The sequence below is a fragment of the Sminthopsis crassicaudata genome, chromosome 5, assembly GCF_048593235.1.
Source record: "Sminthopsis crassicaudata isolate SCR6 chromosome 5, ASM4859323v1, whole genome shotgun sequence".
Lineage (NCBI taxonomy): Eukaryota > Metazoa > Chordata > Mammalia > Dasyuromorphia > Dasyuridae > Sminthopsis > Sminthopsis crassicaudata.
Genome location: NC_133621.1, coordinates 91,017,178 through 91,039,752, shown reverse-complemented (window position 1 = coordinate 91,039,752; position 22,575 = coordinate 91,017,178). Strand labels below are relative to the sequence as shown.

The 22,575-nt window shown below is 35.5% G+C and overlaps 1 protein-coding gene across 1 annotated transcript; it reads left to right on the top strand.

Annotated features, from left to right (window-relative positions):
* Window positions 1-2,173: 2,173 nt before the first annotated feature.
* GIMAP4 (GTPase, IMAP family member 4) lies at window positions 2,174-4,298 on the top strand. Its single transcript, XM_074267525.1, is given in 5 exon segments — window positions 2,174-2,201; window positions 2,204-2,230; window positions 3,304-3,777; window positions 3,780-4,043; window positions 4,046-4,298. Coding segments are annotated over 5 exon segments (960 nt in total). The 3' UTR covers window positions 4,213-4,298.
* The last annotated feature ends 18,277 nt before the right edge of the window (window positions 4,299-22,575 follow it).

Genomic DNA, 22,575 nt, shown 5'->3' with positions numbered 1-22,575 from the left:
AGAACTCTGCCTTCCTGTAAGTATTTGCAGTCAGTAGTATCTCTCTGGCACTGTTTCTGCACTCATCAGGTCTGTGATTATTGCTTTTCACCCAAGGCCTAAGTTTCAGCTGCACCGCTAGCCTTGGTGTTTCTTATTATCTGAGGTTTTCTCAATCTTCCCAGAGAAAGACACCCAGTTCTCTACACTGTCTAAAAAGTATATGTTCCTGTGGCTGTGATGGAGGCTACTTCTCAACCTAGCTAGGCTCAGAGATTGCCAGCTTGCTCTTTCAGTAGAACTAATCTGAAGGTATTTTTTCACTTAATGAAACCTAAACTTCTGTCTAGGTAGCTATCTTTGCATCTTCTCTAATTGTTCCAGGAAGACCACTGTTCTGCTCTGACTCTTGATTATTTTACCTACTCTACATTTGTCATGAGGTACTATTTTGTTTCATTTGTGAGAAAAATCTGAAGAGCTTGGAATTTTCTAACCTACTCCACCATCTCCCCCGAATCCTCTCCTTAACTCCCAAAGTTTTAAAAGGATTGTGATGTATTATGGGAGAAATATCTCTTCTCTGAGTTTCTGTTGTGGGCAATTTCTGCCAAATATATATTGAATATCTTTAAGAAATTATAGAGGTAAAAATTTCGGCTTAATTATTATGTTTAAGTATAGTTCAGGCCCCAAGGAATACTTAAAAGCCAATTAGGACTCTAAGAAGGCTTCTTATAAACAAAATTGTGCCAGATTGATAGAGAAATATTTATTTTTTTTACATGTTGTAATAATGTACATTTTTCTTAGATTATAAAAGTTAAAAATGCATTCATAATCCATATTTCTTTCAATGTTATGAAAATTTAACAAATCTTAGTTACTTGTCACAATTTGGTGTTTTAGTTTTAGAAGGCTGCATTACCTATAAGAAATGAGTGTTATTATATATGTAATGTTACCCAAAAAAAAGAAAATAAGCATGGTGTATAATATTAAGTAAAAAGCTGGCTTCAGAGATGGGACACAAGTCAAAAAGGAGACAAGGAATTCTGGTAGAAGGATACAAGACCCATCTTTGACATATACTGATTTTGTGATCCTGAGCAAGTCAATTAACTTCTCAGGACCTCATGAAAATTCTTAAAACTTGCAACTTGCAGAATTGGTGCTGACTTGCACTAGTAGGAATTTTCCAATCCCCATGAAAACCAGTGATTCTGTTAAAAATAAAAATTGGAGAATGTAGAAAGTTTCAGACAAGTTAAAACCCAAATTCTTTATTTTAACATAGATTTCGATAAAGAATTAAAGGACTGAGGGTCTTTAACTTTCAATTTATCTCTTCTAGAATAGGAGCAATGGGAAACAAAGGCAGGCCACTTAGGTCTGGACAGAGGCTCAGCAGCAATTCCTGATAGGCATATCCTGACTTTTGGACAGGTACTGATGAGAGAAGGGAATGAGGCACAGATATTACCTGGAGGAATGGCTAATTGTCACAACTGCAGGCTTCAGTGCCATAAATGGAGAAAATCAGATGGGTCATGGCTAGTGAAGTAGTTATGGTCATTTTAAAATATGGCTACCTTTGATTACCATTAACACAACAATGATGAAAGAAGGTAAGGAATAAGTGATTCCCTTGTGAACCATTTGGAGAGAGAACTATAAGTGTTCAGGTTAAGAGAATCATAACCCCAAGCCCTGCATCTACTGTCTCTTACTTGGTCTTCCTTCTTGTAGTATTTTCTCTGTTCCATTTTCCACCTGTTGTCAAATTGATTTTCCTAAAGCACAGTTCTGATTGGGTCATTCCCTTACTCAATCATTTCTATTGGCTTCCTGCTGAATTTGCAATCAAATATAAAGTTCTCTATGTAGCATATAAAGTCCTTTGCAACCTGGCATCAGGCGTATTACTCCCTTTTATTCATTTTTCAATCCAGTCAAAATCATCTTCTTGCTGTTTATTACTCATGCTCCTCTACTGCCAGTCCAGGACTCTGGGAAGACAAATGATCTGGCCAAGTGCACAAAGCCAGGTGAAGGCAAAGATATGGACCCAACCTAGGCTTTGTGACTCCAGGTCAGATTCTCTTTTCACTTTACCACAATTGAGAATGACTTCAGTTCTGATTCTTTTTTTTTTTTTTTTTTTTTTTTTTTTTAATAGAAGTTAGACCCTGTAATGGCAGAAGGCTTTTGTGGAGAGATTTTAATAACCTGATCGAGGAGACAAGCTATGGTGATCAAACACCCAGGACTCTTCTGGGTTGGAGGTTTGGAGGAGAGGGAGGTGACTGAAATCAGATAAAATTCTAATTTTTTGGCAATAAAGATTTTGGACCTTTCCTAAGCATACAAAACTTTCTCTGAGTAGCACTTTCCATTTGCCAGGCTTTCTCTCAGTTTTTCTTCATTCTTTATTTTCCTCCTTTCCTTACATTCTTTCATCTTTTTTTTTTTTGTATAATAGTTTTTATTTAGCAGATATATGCCATTTTATAACATTGACAATTGCCAAACCTTTTGTTCTAAATTTTCTCTTCCTCCCCCCCAGCATTCTTTCATTCTTTATTTAATTCATCCTCCTTCTCCCCCATCTCTAATATTTTTATCAGTCCCCTGTATATCAAAACAATAACTATAAGAAAGGAAGGGGAAGCAATATGTTTATTTTCTCTATAGTAGGCTCTGCTGAATGAGGTTGGCTACTGTCAGTTCATTTGGGAGTTGCCACTCTGTCTACCCTTTGTATTCATTCTGACAATATGATGAGATTGTATAGTATAAAATGGTGAGAAGAAATGTAGATGTAGATGATACATCCTTTGTGGGGAAAAGTTCCCTGATTGTTTGAGGTCAGGGATATAACTAGACTGCTGACATTCATGGGGCATCTTTTCTTCTGGTCTATAATTCCATGCTTCAGTTCTCCACTAGTTTCCAGTTCTGGACCCAGATGACTGGAGAGAAAGTAAGTCAGGTGACCTTGCACAGCTATTCTTCATTTAAATCTAATTCATTAGTATGTCAGGGCATCATCTCCCTAATGCCAAGGTTCTCTTCCAGAACAAAGGACAAATAACAACAATAATCCCTGAGGCAAAAGAAGGGCAAAGGAAATGTTAATAATGTTAGGTTGAGGGCCAATAGAGGATAAGAGAGGAAGGCAAAGGGACCAGCATGCTTCTGTGCATGTGACTCTGGAACTGTAGCTAAGAACAGAGATATAGCTGCACTGAGCAGGAATAGAGATTGAAAGGAGAGCAGTTGAAGGTATAGCTTAATCCTGTCACTTCATTAATCCCATTTTAGATTATGGAAACCAAGACCTCATGGAAAAGCAACTGAGACTTGTCCTAATGGGGAAAACAAGAGCTGGGAAAAGTACAACAGGGAACAGCATCCTTGGAAAACGAGTATTTGAGTCAAAACTAGCAGCAAAATCAGTAACCAAGAACTGTATGAAAGAAAGCAGGCCGTGGAAAGAGAAAGAGAACATAGTGGTGAATGCTCCTGGAATTTTTGATACTGATGTATATGATGAAGACACTTCAATGGAGATTAGCCGCTGCCTCATGATGCCCTCTCCTGGGCCTCATACCATCCTCCTGGTGGCTCCATTCAGTCATTACACCAAGAAGGAAAAAGATGCAATAAAGAAGATCCTGGGAATTTTTGGTTCCAGAGCCAAGAAATATATGATCCTTTTATTTACTCGGAAGGATGATTTAGAAGGTACTGATTTGAATCAATATCTATGTGAAATTAGGGATAAAGATTTGAAAGCTCTGATGGAAGATGCTATGCTTTCAACAACTGGGCAACTGGAAATGAGCAGGAGGCCCAACTAACAGAGCTTCTGAGTTTGGTTGAGCATGTAGTGCAAAAAAATGGAGGCTATTGCTACACAAATCAGATGTATCAACTAACAGAAAAGAAAATCTAAACTAAAGCATTGGAAAAAGTCTATATGCAAGACCTGGAAAGACTGAAAAAGGAAATAAGACAGGAATATGAAGAGGAAATCAAAAACTTAAGGAATGAATTGGAGCAGAAAGAGAAGAAAAAATGTATAGGGAACTTGCAGAAAAAGAAAAATTCTATGCAAGAAAGCAAAGAGGTGCTACAACAGAGGTTGTAAGCCAAAATCAGTACATTGAAAACTTTTTGCAAATCTTGGAAAAAGTTAATGATATCATTAAAACTATGTTTGGAGACTAAAGAACTTGATAAAACTATTTTATGCTTTCTGCTGCTTATCCAGCTTCTCTCTCTGTTGGTCACTGATGAATCCTGAGGCATCACTAGTCCATCCTACCACTCATGTCTTGAAGAATAAAGGCAATTGCAAACTATAAGAACTAACAATATGGAATATTATTGTTCTGTAAGAAATGACCAACAGGATCATTTCAGAAAGGCCTGGAGAAACTGATGCTGTGTGAAATGAGCAGGACCAGGAGATCATTGTATACTTCAACAACAAAACTATATGATGATCAATTCTGATGGATGTAGCCCTCTTCAACAATGAGATGAACCAAATCAGTTCTAATAGATTAGTATCGAACTGAACCAGATACACCAAGTGAAAGAACTCTGGGAGATGATTATGAACCACTACATAGAATTCCCAATCCCTCTAATTTTGTCCGCCTACATTTTGGATTTCCTTCACAGACTGATTGTACACTATTTCAAAGTCCAATTCATTTTGCACAGCAAAACAACTGTTTGGACATTAATACATATATTGTATTTAATTTATACTCTAACATATTTAACATATATTGGTCAACTTGCCATTTTGGGGGGGGGCAGGAAGGAGGGGAAAAATTAGAACAAAAGGTTTGGGAATTGTCAATGTTGTAAAATTACCCATGCATATATCTGGTAAATAAAAACTATTAAAATAAAAAAGCTTTAAAAATAAATAATAATAAAAGAAAACCTTGAAACATTGTGTAAAAAAAAGAACTAACAATAATAACATTTTTGTCTGAAAAGAAAGGGACAAATTATTTTTCTGTAAAAATCCAGAAAAGGAGATGCTAACATTCTGAACCAGAAAATTTCTCTCCAAGATCCAGAGAAAGAAAAAAATGCTGAGTCAAATTTGTAGTAGTATTTCAATATTTCTCCAGCCCCTCCTCTTTTAAAAAGGAATGTGTTCTTTATGTGTAGCTCTTCCTCACATTTTAATTGTTGTCATTATCAAGTAATATACAATAACTATTTGTTTAGCAATTTGTATAGCAATCAATGTAAGGTTTGCAGAACACTATATGTTAATGTTTACTTACAGCTCTTTATGAATCCAATGTCATTTTATTTGATCTTTACTACAACCCTGTCAGATAGATTGTTGTTATCCACGTTTTATCAGAAAGGAAAGCAGGCTTGAGAATCTAAATGATTTCCTTACAATTATAGGGTGAGTAATTGTCTAAGGCAGGATTTGAATTCAAGACTTCATTTCTCTAAATGTGACACACTAACCACTACATCACTTGCTAGCTTTATTGACCATTATGTGCTTGCTATTCATCTTAAACAAATGGTATTTGTGGATAGAGGAGATGAAATATTGTTGTATTCATGTTTCTTAATTCTAAGCTAGAATTGCTCATGTTTTCTGTTTCATAATTTTCTATTCTCTCTCATTATCTATTCATTGAAATGGTCAAAATTCTGTACAGTGTCTTTTACTACTTATATTGATGACAATTCATTTATGTAGCTCTTAATATTTACAAAGCATTTTTTCACAGCAAATCTTTGAAGTAATATTGCAAATATTCTATCTTACAGGTGAGAAAATTGCAATTCAGAAAAAGCTGACCCATTGTTATGGCAAGTTAAAACACAAGCCTCATTATCTTTTGCTTTCAAGTTCACTGCTCTTTTTACATCATCTATTTCTCAGAATTCAATCTATCCCATGCCACTTCTATTCAGAATATAATGAGGGGGTAAGTGGAATGCCAAATTTCGATAAATTCACAGAAAAAAAACACTCTGATTCAACAGATGAGATAATGTGGTTTAATGTTTGTTAATTAATTAATTAATGTCTTAATGTAATTGTTTCATCCTGCTAAGTAAATTGCATGATTTTAATAAAATTTGATGTTTCTATTTTTTCTAAGTATTGTTTCTGTTCTTATTAACATGGGAAAAGGAAAGGGAAACAAGAGTACCCTAATCCCTGGTCAAATGAAGTTAGTTTTCTTTTTTGTCTTATTAAAAGACATTAGGGGTGTGTTATGTGTGTGTGTTTGTTTGTTTGTCTGTGTATTGATTTCTATCTCACTGTAAAGACCTCTTTCATGAAACTCTTCACAATTTATTCCCAGATCTTCTTTGGACCCATTATTAACTGATTGCCTTACATCCCAGTTGTATTCTCTCATATCAGAACAACCCAAATACCTTGCAAATTAAGAAGTTGTATATGTATGGAGTAGATCAAAAATGTCACTTTTGCACTTCCACAACTTTCTCCACATATAGACACTCCTTCTTAGATAAGCAAGATAGATAACATGAATTTAGAAATAGATAAACTTAGGTTTATTTTATCATTTTAATAGTGTTTTGTTTATCTAATCACATGTAAAGATAGTTTCCAACATTAATTTTTGACAGATTTTGAGTTTCAAATTTTTTCTCTCTCCCCCTTCCACTCTCCTCCCCAAGATAGCAAACAATTTTATATAGATTATACATGTACAAATATTTTAAACATATTTCTATATTAGTCATGTTGTGAAAGAAAAATCTGAACAAAAGGGAAAAACCATGAGAAAAAAAAACAACAAAAAAGGTGAAAATTATATGCTTTGATCCACATTCAGGTGCCATAATTCTCTCTCCGTTTGCTAATGAAATTTTCTATGCTAAGTCTATCAAAATTGTCTTGGATCATTGTAGCGTTGAGAACAGTTGTCTATTATAGTTAATCATCACATAATCTTGTTGTTATTGTGTACAATGTCTTCCTGGTTCAGCTTATTTCACTTAGCATAAATTCATCTAAGTCCAGATTTTTCTGAAATCATCCGGTTCATCACTTCTAGAGAACAATAATGTTCCATCATATTCATATAACATAACTTATTCAGTCATTCCCGATCTGATGTACATCCACTCAATTTCCAATTCCTTGAAATAGGCTTCTTTGTAGAATGGTTTCTATCACTTTCATAGTTAGCCTCCTAGAAGAGCTTTGTTTTGTCTGCAAAAGTTCCTGTAGGTTACATCTTCCTCGTTGAGAGAGAGAATCTTTAAGATAAGGAAAGATGCTCTAAATGTTTTTCAAATCTGTGATGTCACTTTAAGTTCTCATCTGATCTCCCAGGGATATTTCCAACTTCTACTGATGAGAAGTTTTGAGGATCTGATAATATACTACCTTAAAACTCCTAAAAATATGTTGGATAAAGTCCTTAATGTTAGAGTATGAACTTAGAACAATAACTACAAATGATTCTCTCTTTGGGTTAGCTACTTCCGATCAATGACTCAGTGATACCTAAGTCTATATGCCTACCAACCATAACTTGCTTCAGGCCTGAAGATCATGTCCTTCAAAGACAACACATCAGTGCTATCCTTCCATGTTAAGTGGATAAGTATGAGATTTGCTATAAAACCTCAGCCTGCCAGTGTCAATAGGAGATTGGGAGAGTAGCTTTAAAGTCTTTTTGTGATACCTTTTCTGAGATAAACATGGGATTTTTTGACTGTGTGGACCAGAAGTTTTGTTATATAGACCCAAGTTTTCAGGCATTTTCCCGCCTTTCTCTTCTCTTTTAGACCACAATAGCACAAGTCAGTTTTCTGGAGTGTTTTCTAACATGACTAATTTCTTTGTCATAAATTTTGCTTCTTTGAATGCTTATTAACAGCTGTTGTCCTCTTCCCAGTTACATCCCTAAATGCCATGGGGAAGACTTTGGTTGGAGCTCTCACAAATCTTGTTTTACTCTTCATTTTTTCTCCCAATTTCCCAAAATTTTTCCCAAATAATTGTCTCATTTCATTTATAAAATAATTTTCAGATCTTTTCAGAAAAAAAAATCATTTCCTTTAATTCATCCACACATTTTATTTGAAATTGTATACTAGTTGTATTTTTCTTTGATGTTTTTCTAGAAGATGTTTTGAAGTCACTCTTTTTCCCTTTGGTTTATGTCTTCAACATCCTTGTCACTCCCATTTTTGTTGTTATTGTTTACTCATTCTTCCAGCCTTACTTCACATTTTTTGGCATAAGGTCTAATTACAGAATATTTCTTGAGCAAATATCTGATTTATGTTTTATCCTGTTTTGCATACTCTTGGATTCTTCTGCTGCTATCTTGGGGTACTGTGTATTGTGTTATTCAAAATCCATTCAATTATTCCCCTATCAAGGAGCACCCCTTTATCTTCTATTTTTTGGTTACACTAGAAGGTGCCACTATATTTTGGCATATGTTAGTCCTTTTTCTTTTTCTGTAATTTCCTTATGGTATAAGCTTTGTAGAGTTTTTCCTGGGTCAAAAAAAAAAAAAATATATATATATATATATATATATATATATATATATATATATATATATATATATATATATATATATATATATATGTTAGTGACTTTGGGGATATGATTTCTTTAATTAAAAAAAAAACTTTGAAATAAAACAAGCATTTCCATAACATAGTACAACAAAAAGATGATTGTACATGAAACATTATGATGTAAGTTTCTTTTTTTCTTTCCTCCTTCCCCACAAGAGATTGCTGCCATTACACACACACACACACACACACACACACACACACACACACACACACCATTGTGCTATACATACTACTATTTATCAATTTTTATTCTGGTTGCAGATGGCATATTCTTTCATATATTCTTTATAAATTATTTGGTATATAATCAACACAATTATTCATTCAAAAATTCTTTAAAAAAACTTTTTTTAAAAAATTGGAAACAATTGGGGTTAAATAGCTTGCCTAGATCACACTGCTAATAAGTATTAAGTGTCTAAGGCTGGATTTGAACTCAAGTCTTCCTGACTCCAGGGCTGGTATCCTATTATTGCACCATTTAGCTTCTCTCCAAATCATTTTTAAAACAATATTGCTATTGCTTTTGTCTACTGGAATGAATTGTCCTCTAACCTTTGAATGACTATAGCTGAACAGAAAGGGACAGGAAAGTCAGGAATAAAAAAGGAGTTTCAACTTGAAAGTGAAGGAAGTGGCTTGCAAGCAAGGATACATATGCCACTCATAGTGGGTAGGCAATGTAGGAAAGATGGCAATTCATACCAATGCTTACATAGTGATATAACTGATTATGAGGGGTAACAGCAAAAATGTGACAATGGCCAGAACATAGATATAGCAAGTGCTTGTCTGAACTCAGAACACCTGGTGCTGGTCAGGGTAGTACTATAAGTATATTAAAAAAAATTGACATTTTTCTGTGAGTGAGATAATACAAAGGATCAGCACAAAGGATTGCTGTTATTCCAAGGTCAGAGCACAGCCCGCTTGCTGGGCCTTACTCTGGAAAAATGGTCGTCTCCTAATCAATCCTAAATTGATACTATACTATATACAATGTTTTCTTGGTTCTGCTTATTTTGTTCTTCCTTACTTTCTGCAAGTCTTTGCAAGTTTTTTCTAATATCATTGACCTAATCATTTCTTACAGCACAGTATTATTACATGATAATCATATACCACAACTTGTTGAGTCATTGGTCAATTGATGGTTATCCTTGCAATTTCCAGTTTTTTGCCATCACAAAGAGAGATACTATAAACATTTTAGAACATATAGGTTCTTATTTTTTTCTCTAATCATCTTTAGAAATAGACCAAGTAGTAGTTTTTCTGGGTCTATGGATATAGGTAGTTTAATTTGCTACCTCCAAAATTGTTGGATCATTTTACAATTCTATCAGTAATGAATTAGCATCCCAATTTTTCTGCATTCTCTCTAACATTTGTCACTTGCCCCTTCAGTCATTTTAGCTAATCTGCTAGGTGTAAAATGATATCTCATGGTTGTTTTAATCTCCATTTCTCTAATCAATAATGATTTAGAGCATTTTAAAATATGATTATAAGTAGTTTGGATTTTTCATTGGAAAACTTCCTATCCATATTCTTTGACCATTTCTCAATTGGGGAATGATTCATAGTCTTACAGGTTTGAAAAATTCTTTATATATTTTAGACATTAGTTTATCTGATAAACTGTCTATAAACATTCTCCTCATCCCAGTTTTCTGCTTTTCTTTTAAACATAGCTATATTTGTTTTATTTGTACAAAACCTTTTAAATTCAATGTAACCCATATTCACTTTTCATCTAAGTTTTCTCTCCATCTCTTGTTTATTCATAAATGATTCACCTATATCCATGTCTGATAAGCAATATGACACATGTTCTAAATTTCTTGCAAAATATCTCTATTTCTCTATCATGAATCCATTTTGACCTTATCTTGATAAGTGATGTGAGATATTGGTCCATGTCCATTTTCTGCCAAAATGCTTTTCAGTTCTCCCAACAATTTTTAACAAATTGTGAATTCTTATCTCAAAATCTTAGATCTTTACAGTTTTCAAATACAAAGTTATCATGTTAATTTGCCACTGCACTCTGTTCCACTGATATACCTGTTTCTTAGCTGGTGCCAGAGAGTTTTGATAATTGCTACCATATAATATATTTTAAGATCTGATAAATGTCTAAGTCTCCATTTACATTTCCTCCCATTATTTCCTTTGCTATTTCTGACTTTTTTACTTTTCTAAATTATTTTATTAATTTTTTAATTATAAAAATAAAATCAAGTATCAACAATTGGAAAATTATTCCTTGTTCATGGGTAAGTATGGTCAATATAACAGAAAGGACAGTTTTACCCAAACCAATTATATATTCAGTGCTATCACAATTAAATTATCAAAAACTTATTTTGTTGAATTAGAAAAAAATAATAACAAAATTCATTTGAAAAAACAATGTGCTCTCTGATTCTTTCCTCTTATCTATTCACCCTGCTTTCCCAATCTTAATTTGTGCAACCTACACAAAGTCCCTTCCCCACCCTATCCTCCAGTTTTCTCACTTCTCTAGAAGTTCAGAAAACTTCTAAATCTCTTAATATATGTATATTGTTTTTTTTTCAACCCAGATGACTGTTTCTAATATTACCAGCTCTCTATCTCCACCTGCTTCTTCTATATTAATTCTTCCTTTCATATCCCATTTTTATGATATAATTTCTTCTTTTAACCTTTTCTTACCCAATTTTGCTTATTTAGAACTACCTCATCATATACAATTCACCTCAAACTTACTTTCACACTACTTAGATAACTTTTAAAAATACTATTACTACTAATATTACTACTATTCAGATAATATCAATCCTTTCTCTGGAGGTGGATAATATGCTTTATCAATTGTCCTTTAAATTTGTCTTGGATCATTGTACTGCTGAGAATAGCTAAGATATTCACAATTCTTCATTGTACAACATTGCTGTTACTGAGTACAATGTTATTGTTCTGCTAACTTCACTTTGCATCAGTTCACATAAGATTTTCTAAGTTTTCCTGAAATCATCCTGCTTATCATTTTGATGAGGTGTAAACTGAGGTATAAACTGAGATGGATCAGTTCCTTTTCTCTCTCTCTTAATGCTGTATGGAAACAAAGTCTTTATTGATAGTAAAAGGATAGACAGGCATTTGGTCTTCAGGAAAACCAGACTGCCTGCAAAGGGACATCAGTTGACGGGCATTGGCTGGTATACACCAAATGCAAAGATTTCATTTTTTAACCTTCCGTATATACATAACTAGAGTCATCAAAACAATGTTTGGACAGAGATGTTATCCAAGAGGTTCCAGAAATATTTGTCAATAATACAAGAATTCTCTGTTGTAAATAAGAAGGAATTTTCTGTTGTTATCTCCTTCAGTCTCTCCACAGAAAGGAATTTCAGATCATTAGAATGGGGGCTGAAAACCAAAACTAGCCCAAAGGAAGTTGGAGATTAAACAAGGGATATCAGAGGGGGCTACCGCCCACAACATTCCCCCCTTAAGCAGTTAACTCTTAAATTCTTTTAAGAAAAAGGTTTTTTTTGGGGGGAGTGTCTCTTATTTGAGGCAGGGTTGGAAGATTTTTTCCAAGGATCTTCAGAGTAGCGGGGTCCCCTCGTCTTGTTCCCCCCTCAAGCAGTCACCTCCAGATGTATGTGGGAATAGGGGCGATGAACTCATCTTTAACTGCTTCGAACTGACAAGGGTCGTAGAGATTTGGGATTCATGCCAGGGGGTGAGGCGTCAGGTGTGGGGGATGGCAACAGGCCTCTAGGGGGTGTCCCAGTCAGTTGTCCAGTCAATTTTCTCCAGGCTGAAGTCCAGCTGAAAATCCAAAACTTGAAGCCTAGAGAAAACAGATCTCAGGAACAGATTAAAAGTGAGGTGTTATCCAGGATAGAGATGGTGACACCTGGAAATGGGGAAATATCTCAGATCCCCTCTGTGGGCTGCTGGTAAAATGCTAATGACCCATCTATTAAAGAGAAATAGGAAAAAAATTCTGAGAAATCCAAAGCTAATTTCCCCCGCTGTCTTAGGATAACAGCAATAGTTACAGTTTTAACCACTCCCTACACAGTAATAAATAACCCAGACAAGGTTTATCAGTCATTCATCAATCATTCCCAAAGTCCTCCACATCAGTCCAAAGTTCCCTAGAAGCAGGATTTAGTCCATTGTCTCTTCTAAAGCTGATGCTGGCTGAGATATGATTGGAGGTTTCAAATGGTCTGCATTCCATGCAGAGGATGGGTCTGCTGTGCTGACAATCAAAGCTGATCAAAGCTGATCTAGGTCCCAGAAGCAAGTCAATATCTGTAATTTGACCAAATCTAGAGCACAAACATAAATCTAACAAATAAAGGTTAGTTTACAGGTCAGGCTGTAACAGCAATTAGGTCTCACAAACTTCTGTTAATTGTCCTCTTATCATTTAAAACCCTTAAAAAAACAAAGCACAAATATCCAGTAGCAGATAAATGACCAGGCAAAAAACTTATTTGCCCAAGTATTTAAGATAGAATGATTGCATATAATACCACTAAAAACAGCAAGGCATAACATAATTGAATTGCATTAACAATTCTATTGACCATTGCTCTTATCATAGAAATCAGTTATGTAAAGTTCTGTTGTCTCCAGAGACTGCTGATCACTCTCTGGGAGGAGATCTTCTGTCTCAACTCAATCTCTCAGCCACCAACTCTGACTTAGAGTAGAGACTCCTCTCCCTTGCTCAATGTTGCTTCTTTTATCCTCCCAGAGAATGGCCGTGGAATAACTCAGGGGCTTCTGGGAAAAAACACCTCAACCAATGAACATTATTGATCCTCCTACCCCAGACATGTAGGTGTCTGCCTTAATCTTTGGCCAGTGACTGGGCCAATTGGCACCTCTAATAACTGTACGATCTGCACCTGTGTCTACCAATCCTTCAAATGGTATTCCATTTATATAAATAGTAAGCATAGGTCAGTCAGCTGTCACAGCTGCTGTCTAATACATTCCTGGATTTTATTCATTGGAGTCAGAATCTGGGCGACTATCACCAGGTTGCTGATTAGGGGTACGTAACAATAAACCTGATGCTACTACTTCTCCTGGTTGATAAATCACACTTTGTCTACTTGTGTTAGTGACTGGGATATTAACTACACGTTCTCCAGTTTCCCACATCAGTGTATGGATGGACACTGTTTTGTAAGCACTCTCAGAAGGTGAAATGGTCAAGCCTACTGTGCCTGGAGGCAAAGGATCCATAGGCTCAACAGAAACAGATTTCACTTCTCCAGGGAGTATCTCAGTAGTCTCTACTGCACACAACTCTATTTTTCCTAATTTCAATCCCTTTCTTCCATCTGATTGCCTTTTGGCTAATTGATCATGTCTTAAAATTCTCTGGATGTAACTTCGGCTGCCATCATGCCCCACTTGGGGGGCTGAAGCTGGGCCCCGCCTCTCATTTCCCTGGGTCAATCTACATTCTGAGGCCCAGTGAAAGCCTTTGTGACATTTTGGACATGGAGTTTTAGGTCTTCTCTCACCCTGTCTTCTCACTCTATCTCCATATTTACACTGAGCTCTTAGATGTCCAATTTTTCCACACTGGAAACATCGACGAATTTCTCTAAAAGTCCTTTGCCAAGAGGGACCCTGTCTTTCCATGTTCATCATAGTCCAGGTGTAAAAAGCATTTGTTCCCACTGTAGCACATCATCTTATGATCTCCTCTAAAAGAACATCTTTGTCTAATCCCCATATAATTCTTTTGCAAATCTCATTGGCATTTTCCTTAGCCAGATGTCTGGTCATTATTTCTGTAGCTGCATTTTCTCCAATAGTTCTCTTGACAGCAGTTTGCAAACGTCTCACAAAATCCGCAAAAGGTTCATTGGGACCTTGCTCTATTTTAGTGAAAGCCTCTCCCCGATCTTTCTGTCTGGGGAGGGAACCCCAAGCTTTTATTGCAGCTTTAGCAATTTGCTAAATGATATAATTCATCTGTTCATGGTATAATTAATCTGTTCTGAATTCTCTCCATATGGACCTTCACCAGCTAATTGCTCAAAAGTGAATTGTGTGTTAATTCCTATTTCCAAATTGCATCTGACTTGGATTTTACATAATTCATGAAACTCTGCAAGCCACAATAAATTTTGTCCAGTTTCTAGACAAGTCCTTGCTATGGATTTCCAATCATTTGGGGTTAGGACTTCATAAGACAAACCATCTAGTAACATTTTAACATAAGCTGATGTAGCCCCATAAAGGGTACAACCTTTTTTCAAATCTTTAATTTTATTCAAATCTAAAGGTGCATATCTTCTCCTTTTTTGACCTACAGGGTCAATATCTTCAATCACAGGATATGCATGTGTAAAATCACTTATATCTTGTCCTTCTTTCTTAGCTTTAACCAATGCTTTTTCTAATCTTGTCATAGGCTGCTTAACAGGAGATTCTGTTTTATTTCTGACTCTTCCTTTCCTCCTTCTTGCTCCACCCCTGAAGGCTTAATTGAGGGAGGAAATGGGAAATGCTCTTATTGCTCAGAATTGTACTTAACTTCATTGTTATCTGATTCATCCTTTTCACCTAATTTAGTTGACACCTCCTCATTTTGCTTCTTCTTCTTTTCCTTTAGAATAACAATTTTTAAAGCCACTTGGATTAAATTGTAGTACGAAGTATGTCTTTGGAAATTAAGTTTGCTTTGGAATTGTAGTGTTCACCTAATTGCTTTCCTACTAATTCTCATTCATCTGGATCCAATTCTTTTTCCAGAGAAGTTCAGTAATCTCCTCCAAAATTATAATCAATCCTTGGCTTTTCATAACCTTGATAATGCTCTTTAAACATTTTCCTTGAACAGAAGGCATTTTCCCCATTTCACTGAAATTCTACTTTAGCTCTTTAACAAAGTTTAACAAAGTTTCCTTGTTACTCAGCTTCTGGGTCAGAGAGACTTTTCCACTGAGATTTGGATCAGAGGCTTTTCCACTGAAATCAGGATCTTTTCGGTCCCTGTTCGGGAGCCAAAATGTGAAGGTCTGGGCTAGTTCCTCTGAAGGGCTCAGAATAAGTCCTTGTCAGGATAAGCAAAAGTCCTTGCCCCATGTTGGGCATCAATATGTAAAGTTCTGTTGTCTCCAGAGACTGCTGATCACTCTCTGGGAGGAGATCTGCTATCTCAACTCAATCTCTCAGCCGCCAACTCTGACCTAGAGTAGAGACTCCTCTCCCTTGCTCAATGTTGCTTCTTTTATTCTCCCAGAGAATGGCCGTGGAATAACTCAGGGGCTTCTGGGAAAAAATACCTCAACCAATGAACTTGCTCCTTAAACATGCAGTTGGTACTGACTTAGCACTTAGTAAGAACCTAATATCTCACTATCTCATTAGCACTTAGTAAGAACCTAACACAATTACATGAGAAAAAATGCAAAAACATAACTATAACATGAGCAGTTAAAACTCAATTTTCCAATCAATTGTCCCACTAACTGCCAGAGGGTGGAGATTTAAAACTCCCAAAAAATCATTAACTAATTAACTAGTTAACTTTAAGCTCAAGAAAATTTTTATCTCCAATAATAGATTCCATTAATCAGATTTCTGATAAATTCTAAACAAATATTTATCATAACCTTATATTGATAACAGTAAGGAATTTGTCTCAATAATTTCACAACTTAAACAACTATCATATCCAAATAGATATTTCATAAGTGAACACTATGCATAAAATTCATATTGCTTTTAAAATGCCCATTACATAGAAAAATATCTAAATTGCATATTGTCCTTGACAGAAACACTTTCAAAAAAACCAGGAAAAAAACTATTATTTTTGAGTCTCTTTAAATAATCTCAGGATGACCCAATATAATCTTTAAACTTATACAGAATGTCCAAATACCACATACAAGAATACAAGAAGTTCTTAAAATAGCAATTAAACTTTTCACATTTATGACCATATTCTACAAACAATAAAACCTATTTTGTATCAAGAAACAACTATTCAATCAATTAACCTAAACTTGAGTCTTTCTCTTAAAATTTTTAATTGCTCAATCCTTTTTCCTTCAAAACCTGTAAAATTCATATTGTATAGCTTATAAACCGAATCAAACCAAACAATTTCTTTCTTTCTGATGGTTTGCCTAACAGCAATTAGCAAATCTCTCTTTAGCAGTAAATGCATCAATATTCAAACAAATTCCAAGATCTGTACTCAGAATAAACAATCTAGTATGCAAAGACAATAGCCAAATTATATTTCCCATAACCAAATGGTTTTTCTACTGCTTGAGTTTCGATCAGATAAGGGTTTATAGCCTTTACTCAAGTAGGCTCTAAAGACTGCTTTAAGGGAAAAAAACTTTCTTGTCACTTTAAATTTGCCAAGTTCCATTCATTTACAAATTAGTACAATAGGTTAAAATTTAAAATCACAAGTAAATAACCAATTCCCAATTTTTTTTTTTTTAATTCTTGCTTTTAAAACTCCTATTTCCTCCCAGATTTCACAGAGAATGTGAGAGGGTGTGGTGATTATTTGGAGATTTTAATCAGAGAGAATTGAGCTTCTAGTTTTCTTCTCCCTTCAATTCCAGTACCTTTGGGGGGTGGGGGTGGACAAGTAGGATCTGAATGGAGGAGTAGAACAACAGAAGCTTCCTGTGTTAAAAAAAAATAATGAGATTGGCATACCTGCTAAGTCCAAATTTACCCTGGGAAGCTTAGCTTTGCTGATAGAAGAAGGTGGGCCTGGTCCAGGGGCATGCCACCTCAAGTCTGGAGAGGCGTGAGGGGAGAGGCTGGAGTCCATGGTCCTTCCCTTCTCTAGGCAGTCATTCTTCCAGTGTCCTTCCCATTTGTCCTCGTCCAGTGGCTGACTGAATCTGAAGTGCAAACTTTGGGGCCCATGGAAAATAGCAGTAGCCAGAATCTGTGCCTGCTCTCTGCTCTTTACTCTGACCCTTCTGTCCTCCTCCCAATCCCTATATACCCCAAAGGCGACTTCTGATAATTGAGTCGTGGAATTTTGGGATTCTAGAGCCAATTTCTGCAGATTTAGTTTTATATCTGGGGAAGACAGATTAATAAAATGCATGGAAATGACAGCAATCCCTTAGCGCTTCTCAGCAATATGATGATTCATGACAATTACAAAGGACTCTTGATGGAAAATGCTATCCCCATACATATAAAAAATAAAAAACTGATTGGACTTTGAAATCATATCAAAGCATACATTTTCACTTTATTTTTATCATAGCTTCTTCCTGTTAGTCTATTTCTTCTTTCACAACTGTGACTAATTTGGAAATGTATATTATATAATTGCACATATATAACCATTTTAGGAAGAAGGGAAAGGAGAAGAAAAAATTTGAAACTTAAAATCTTGTAAAAAAAAATGAATGCTAAAGGGGAAGCTAAATGGCATAGTGGGTAGAACAATAGTCCTGAAATCAAGAAGAGCTGAGTTCACATTCACACACTTAACAATTACTAGCTGTGTGACTCCAAGCAAATCATTCCAACCCCAATACCCTTACCAAAAAAAAAATAACAAAAATTGTCCTTATATATAATTAGGAAAAATACTATTAAAAAAGACAAAATGTACAAAACAAGAAGGATGAAATGATAGCTAGTTTTAATCAAATGAGACATTTCACTTAATAAACATAGAAATGGTTTATTTCTGGGAAGATAATGGATAAGATGTGTAGTGCTCATGAGAAGTAGTGGGGTAATCATAAGAAATGAAAAAAAAGTTGAAGAACTGGAAAGATCAACATATAATTTGAAAGCCTATGAGGAAGGAGGACAATAAGAAAGGAGTGTGAGTAAACAGAGAATGTTCTAGAAATTGGTAAAAAGAGGCACCAAAATCTTGCTGGAGTGACAAATATGAATTGAATGAACATCAAAAGAAGAGGGGCTGGTCATGATGGTGGAGAGAGAACCTGGAAGGAGGAGGAAGCAGAAAAGAGTACTTGAATGATTTGGCATTATGAGTGAAAATGCATCAAGAGATAGAAAGTGTGGCCAAAGATGTGTCACCAGGAGAAAACTAGATGTCAGTAAGTTCAAAATGGAAGGAGCAGGAAAGGAAAATATTTAAGATGAAGACTAATAGTTTACCTATTGAGCAGGCATTCCAGAATGCACAGAGTAAGTTTGAGAATAGGAGATGGAGAAGAAAAAATTGTGAGAGATGGGAATAAGGTACAGAGAATAGAATTTTAACAATAGCAACCGGGGTCAAAAAAGAGATGAGAAGGGAATCACAGAGTGGGATTAGTTTGGAGGAATGAGTTCATATACGTTATCGTTTTATCATAGGGATTCAGTTTCAGAGTGTGGTGCCAGGGTCTAAGGCAATTGTGAGTACCTAAAAGGAGGTGGAGAGATAGATGCCCCAGTGGGAGCAAGGCAAGTGAGTTTGGAAATTTGTTTGGAATTATACAAAGTTATAAAAGGTCTTTGAGCATGACAGAATGGCTTTTCAGGGAGGTTAGGAAGATAACAGAACTACTACGTATTTGTAGGAGGTCTCAGAAGGTGCACAGAGTGGGATGGATTTTCCCTTTCCATCCTACTGAAGTCATTTGGTTATTTATCCATTTGAGAGTAGAATCCTCTTTATCTGACCACTTACACTGATGGATACACTAGGACACAGCCTTCTCTGTGAAAAAGGGATTAAGACACCATTGGCACTGAAGGAGTGTTGCTATTGTTGTTATAACCCTTAGAAGAAGGGGAATGTCCTAGAAGCAAGAGGATGGCAACTTGGATATTCAACACTTCTGGAATATTAATCCAAATTTCTTTCCCTTGTTAGGGCAGAATCATGTCAAATGGCATAGTGAATCTATCTGACTCCCTCCTTCTCTTCTTCCTCTCTCTCTCTCTCTCTCTTCTCTCTCTCTCTCTCTCTCTCTCTCTCTCTCTCTCTCTCTCTCTCTCTCTCTCTCTTTCTCTCTCTCCCTCTTTTTCTTTCTCTCTCAACTTTCATATGGTTTAATGATATAGTAAATAAAATAATTTCTGCCATACTTGAGCTAAAATTGTAGAATCCACTATTAGCATTACTATTTTTCTTCAATAGATATCAAAGTTATATTCAAGTATTTTAAAGCTGCTGTACATAAGAGGGCTGTGGTTCATTGTCTTTGGTCCCAGAATAAAGATTTAAAAGCAATTGCAAAGGGACAGACAGGGTCAGTATTATCAGGCTTAACTTCACTACATTCGGATAGCATGTTTCTGGAGGAAGAGCCAAGATGGTGGAGAGGAAACATGCTTCTTTCTGATCTTCTCCCAGGGCACTCAACTAATTAGCAAATTCAGCTTCTGAATTAGTTCTGGACTGGCAGAATCCAGAAATATTGGGAGTACAGCAAATTACCAGCAGAAGATAATTTTGAAGATCACCAGAAAAGGTCTGTTTCAGTTGGGCAGAGGGAAATAGTCAGGCACACACAGGAAGAGCACAGACACCAGCACACACTGTGCAGAGCCAGGGCAGGGTGTAGACTCCACAGGGTATTGCAGATTCCAGAGCTCCAGAGAAAGTATGAGGAGGACTCTACCACAGTGTTGGCTACTCTGCCCTGATTGCAAGCCAGTAGATCAGAAGAGAAGTTATAAAACATCCAATACAAATGCAAAAGGTAAATAGTGAACCCTAAAATGCCAGAGTCTCATGAGACCTGGCCACACCCACACAGAACCAGGAGTGAGTCAGAACAATCCCAGCACAGCCATGGCCACTTCTCCACTTGTACAGGAAGCTTGGAAAACCTCCCTTGCCCTAAAAGCAGATCCCAACTTTTTTTTTTTTTTAATGAGTAAGAAGGCATAGAGAACTCTAACCATAGATAGGTTTTATGGTGAAAGAGAACAGATTTCAAACCCCAAGAATACTAAAAGCAGATTGTCTCCAGATGAAGCCCCAAAAGGTGGTATAACTTGATCCCCATCACGCAAGGCTCTTCTAGAAGAAATTAAAAAGAATTGCAAAAGAGAGCTGGAATAAAAATAGGGAAGTTCAATACTGGGAAAGGGAGTAAAGGGAGGCAAGAAAAAGAAAAGCATAATCTGGGGATAATAAGATGGCAGGAATTACTGAATTAGTAATTTTTACCATAAATGTGAATGGGATGAACTCTCCCATAAAGTGGAGGCTGATAGCAGACTGGATCAAAAGTTAGAACTAAACAATATGTTGTTTACAGGAAACACATTTAAAGCAGGGAGATAATTACAGAGTAAAGGTAAAAGGCTGGAACAGAATCTTTTATACTTCAGATGAACCAAAAGCAGGGGTAGCCATCCTTAGATCAAGCAAAAGTAAAAATTGATCTAATTAAAAGAGATAAGGAAGGAAACTATATTTTGCTAAAGAGTAGCATAGACAATGAAGCGATATCAATAGTAAACATATATGTACCAAGTGGTATAGCATCTAACTTCCTAAAGGAGAAGTTAAGAGAGTGGCAAGAAGAAATAGATAGCAAAACTATGATAGTGGGAGATCTCAATCTTGCTCCCTCAGAACTAGATAAATCAAACCACAAAATAAATAAGAAAGAAGTTAAAAAGGTAAATAAAATATTAGAAAAGTTAGGTATGAAAATCATACTTTGGATAATACACCATGACCAGTAGGATTTATACCAGGAATGCAGGGCTGGTTCAATATTAGGAAAACTATTAGCATGTAATTGAGTATTTCAATAACCAAATTAACAAAAATCTTATGATTATCTCAATAGATGCAGAAAAAGCATTTGATAAAATCCAACACCCATTCCTATTAAAAACACTAGAGAATATAGGAATAAATGGACATTTGCTTAAAATAGTCAATAGCATCTATTTAAAACCATTAGCAAGCATTATATGTAATGGGGATAAACTGGAACCATTCCCAATAAGATCAGCAGTGAAACAAAGTTGCCCACTATCAACATTACTATTCAGCATTGTATGAGAATGCTAGCTTTGCGATTTGGAACTATACTCAAAAAGTTATCAAACTTTGGGAACACATGTTTTTTCTTATAGCTTTTTATTTACAAAACATATGCATGGATAATTTTTTCAACATTGATGCTTGCAAAATCTTTTGTTGCAAATTTTCCCTTCCTTCTCCCCACCTCCTCCCCTAGATAGCAGGTAGTTCAGTATATGTTAAATATGTTTTTAAAAAATGTTAAATCCAATATATGTATACATATTTATAGTTATCTTGTTGCACAAGAAAAATTGGATCCAGTAATGAAAAACTAGAGCAGTAATGAACTGAACCAGCTACACCCAGAGAAAGAACTCTGGGAGATGACTATGAACCACTACATAGAATTCCCAATCCCTCTATTTTTGTCCACCTGCATTTTTTATTTCCTTCACAATTGTACACTATTTCAAAGTCCGATTCTTCTTGTGCAGCAAAATAACTGTATGGACATGTATACTTATATTGTATTTAACATATACTTTAACATATTTAACATGTATTGGTCTACCTGCCATCTGGAGGAGGTGGGGGAAGGAGGGGAAAATAGAAACAAAAGGTTTTGTAATTGTTAATGCTGAAAAATTACCCATGCATATATCTTGTAAATAAAAAGCTATAATAAAAAAATAAAATTTAAAAATAAAAGAAATGCTAGCTTTGGCAATAAGAGATAAAAAAGAGATTAAAGGAATTGGAGTAGGTAATGAAGAAAACAAATTATGGTTCTTGGCAGACGATATGATAGTATACTTAGAGAACCTTAGAGAATCACCTAAAAAGCTATTAGAAATAATCAAAATTGCAGGATACAAAATGAATCCAAATAAATCATCAGCATTTTTATACATCATTATCAAAATTCAACAGCAAGAGATACAAAGATACAAAAATACAACTGTTGAAAGTAT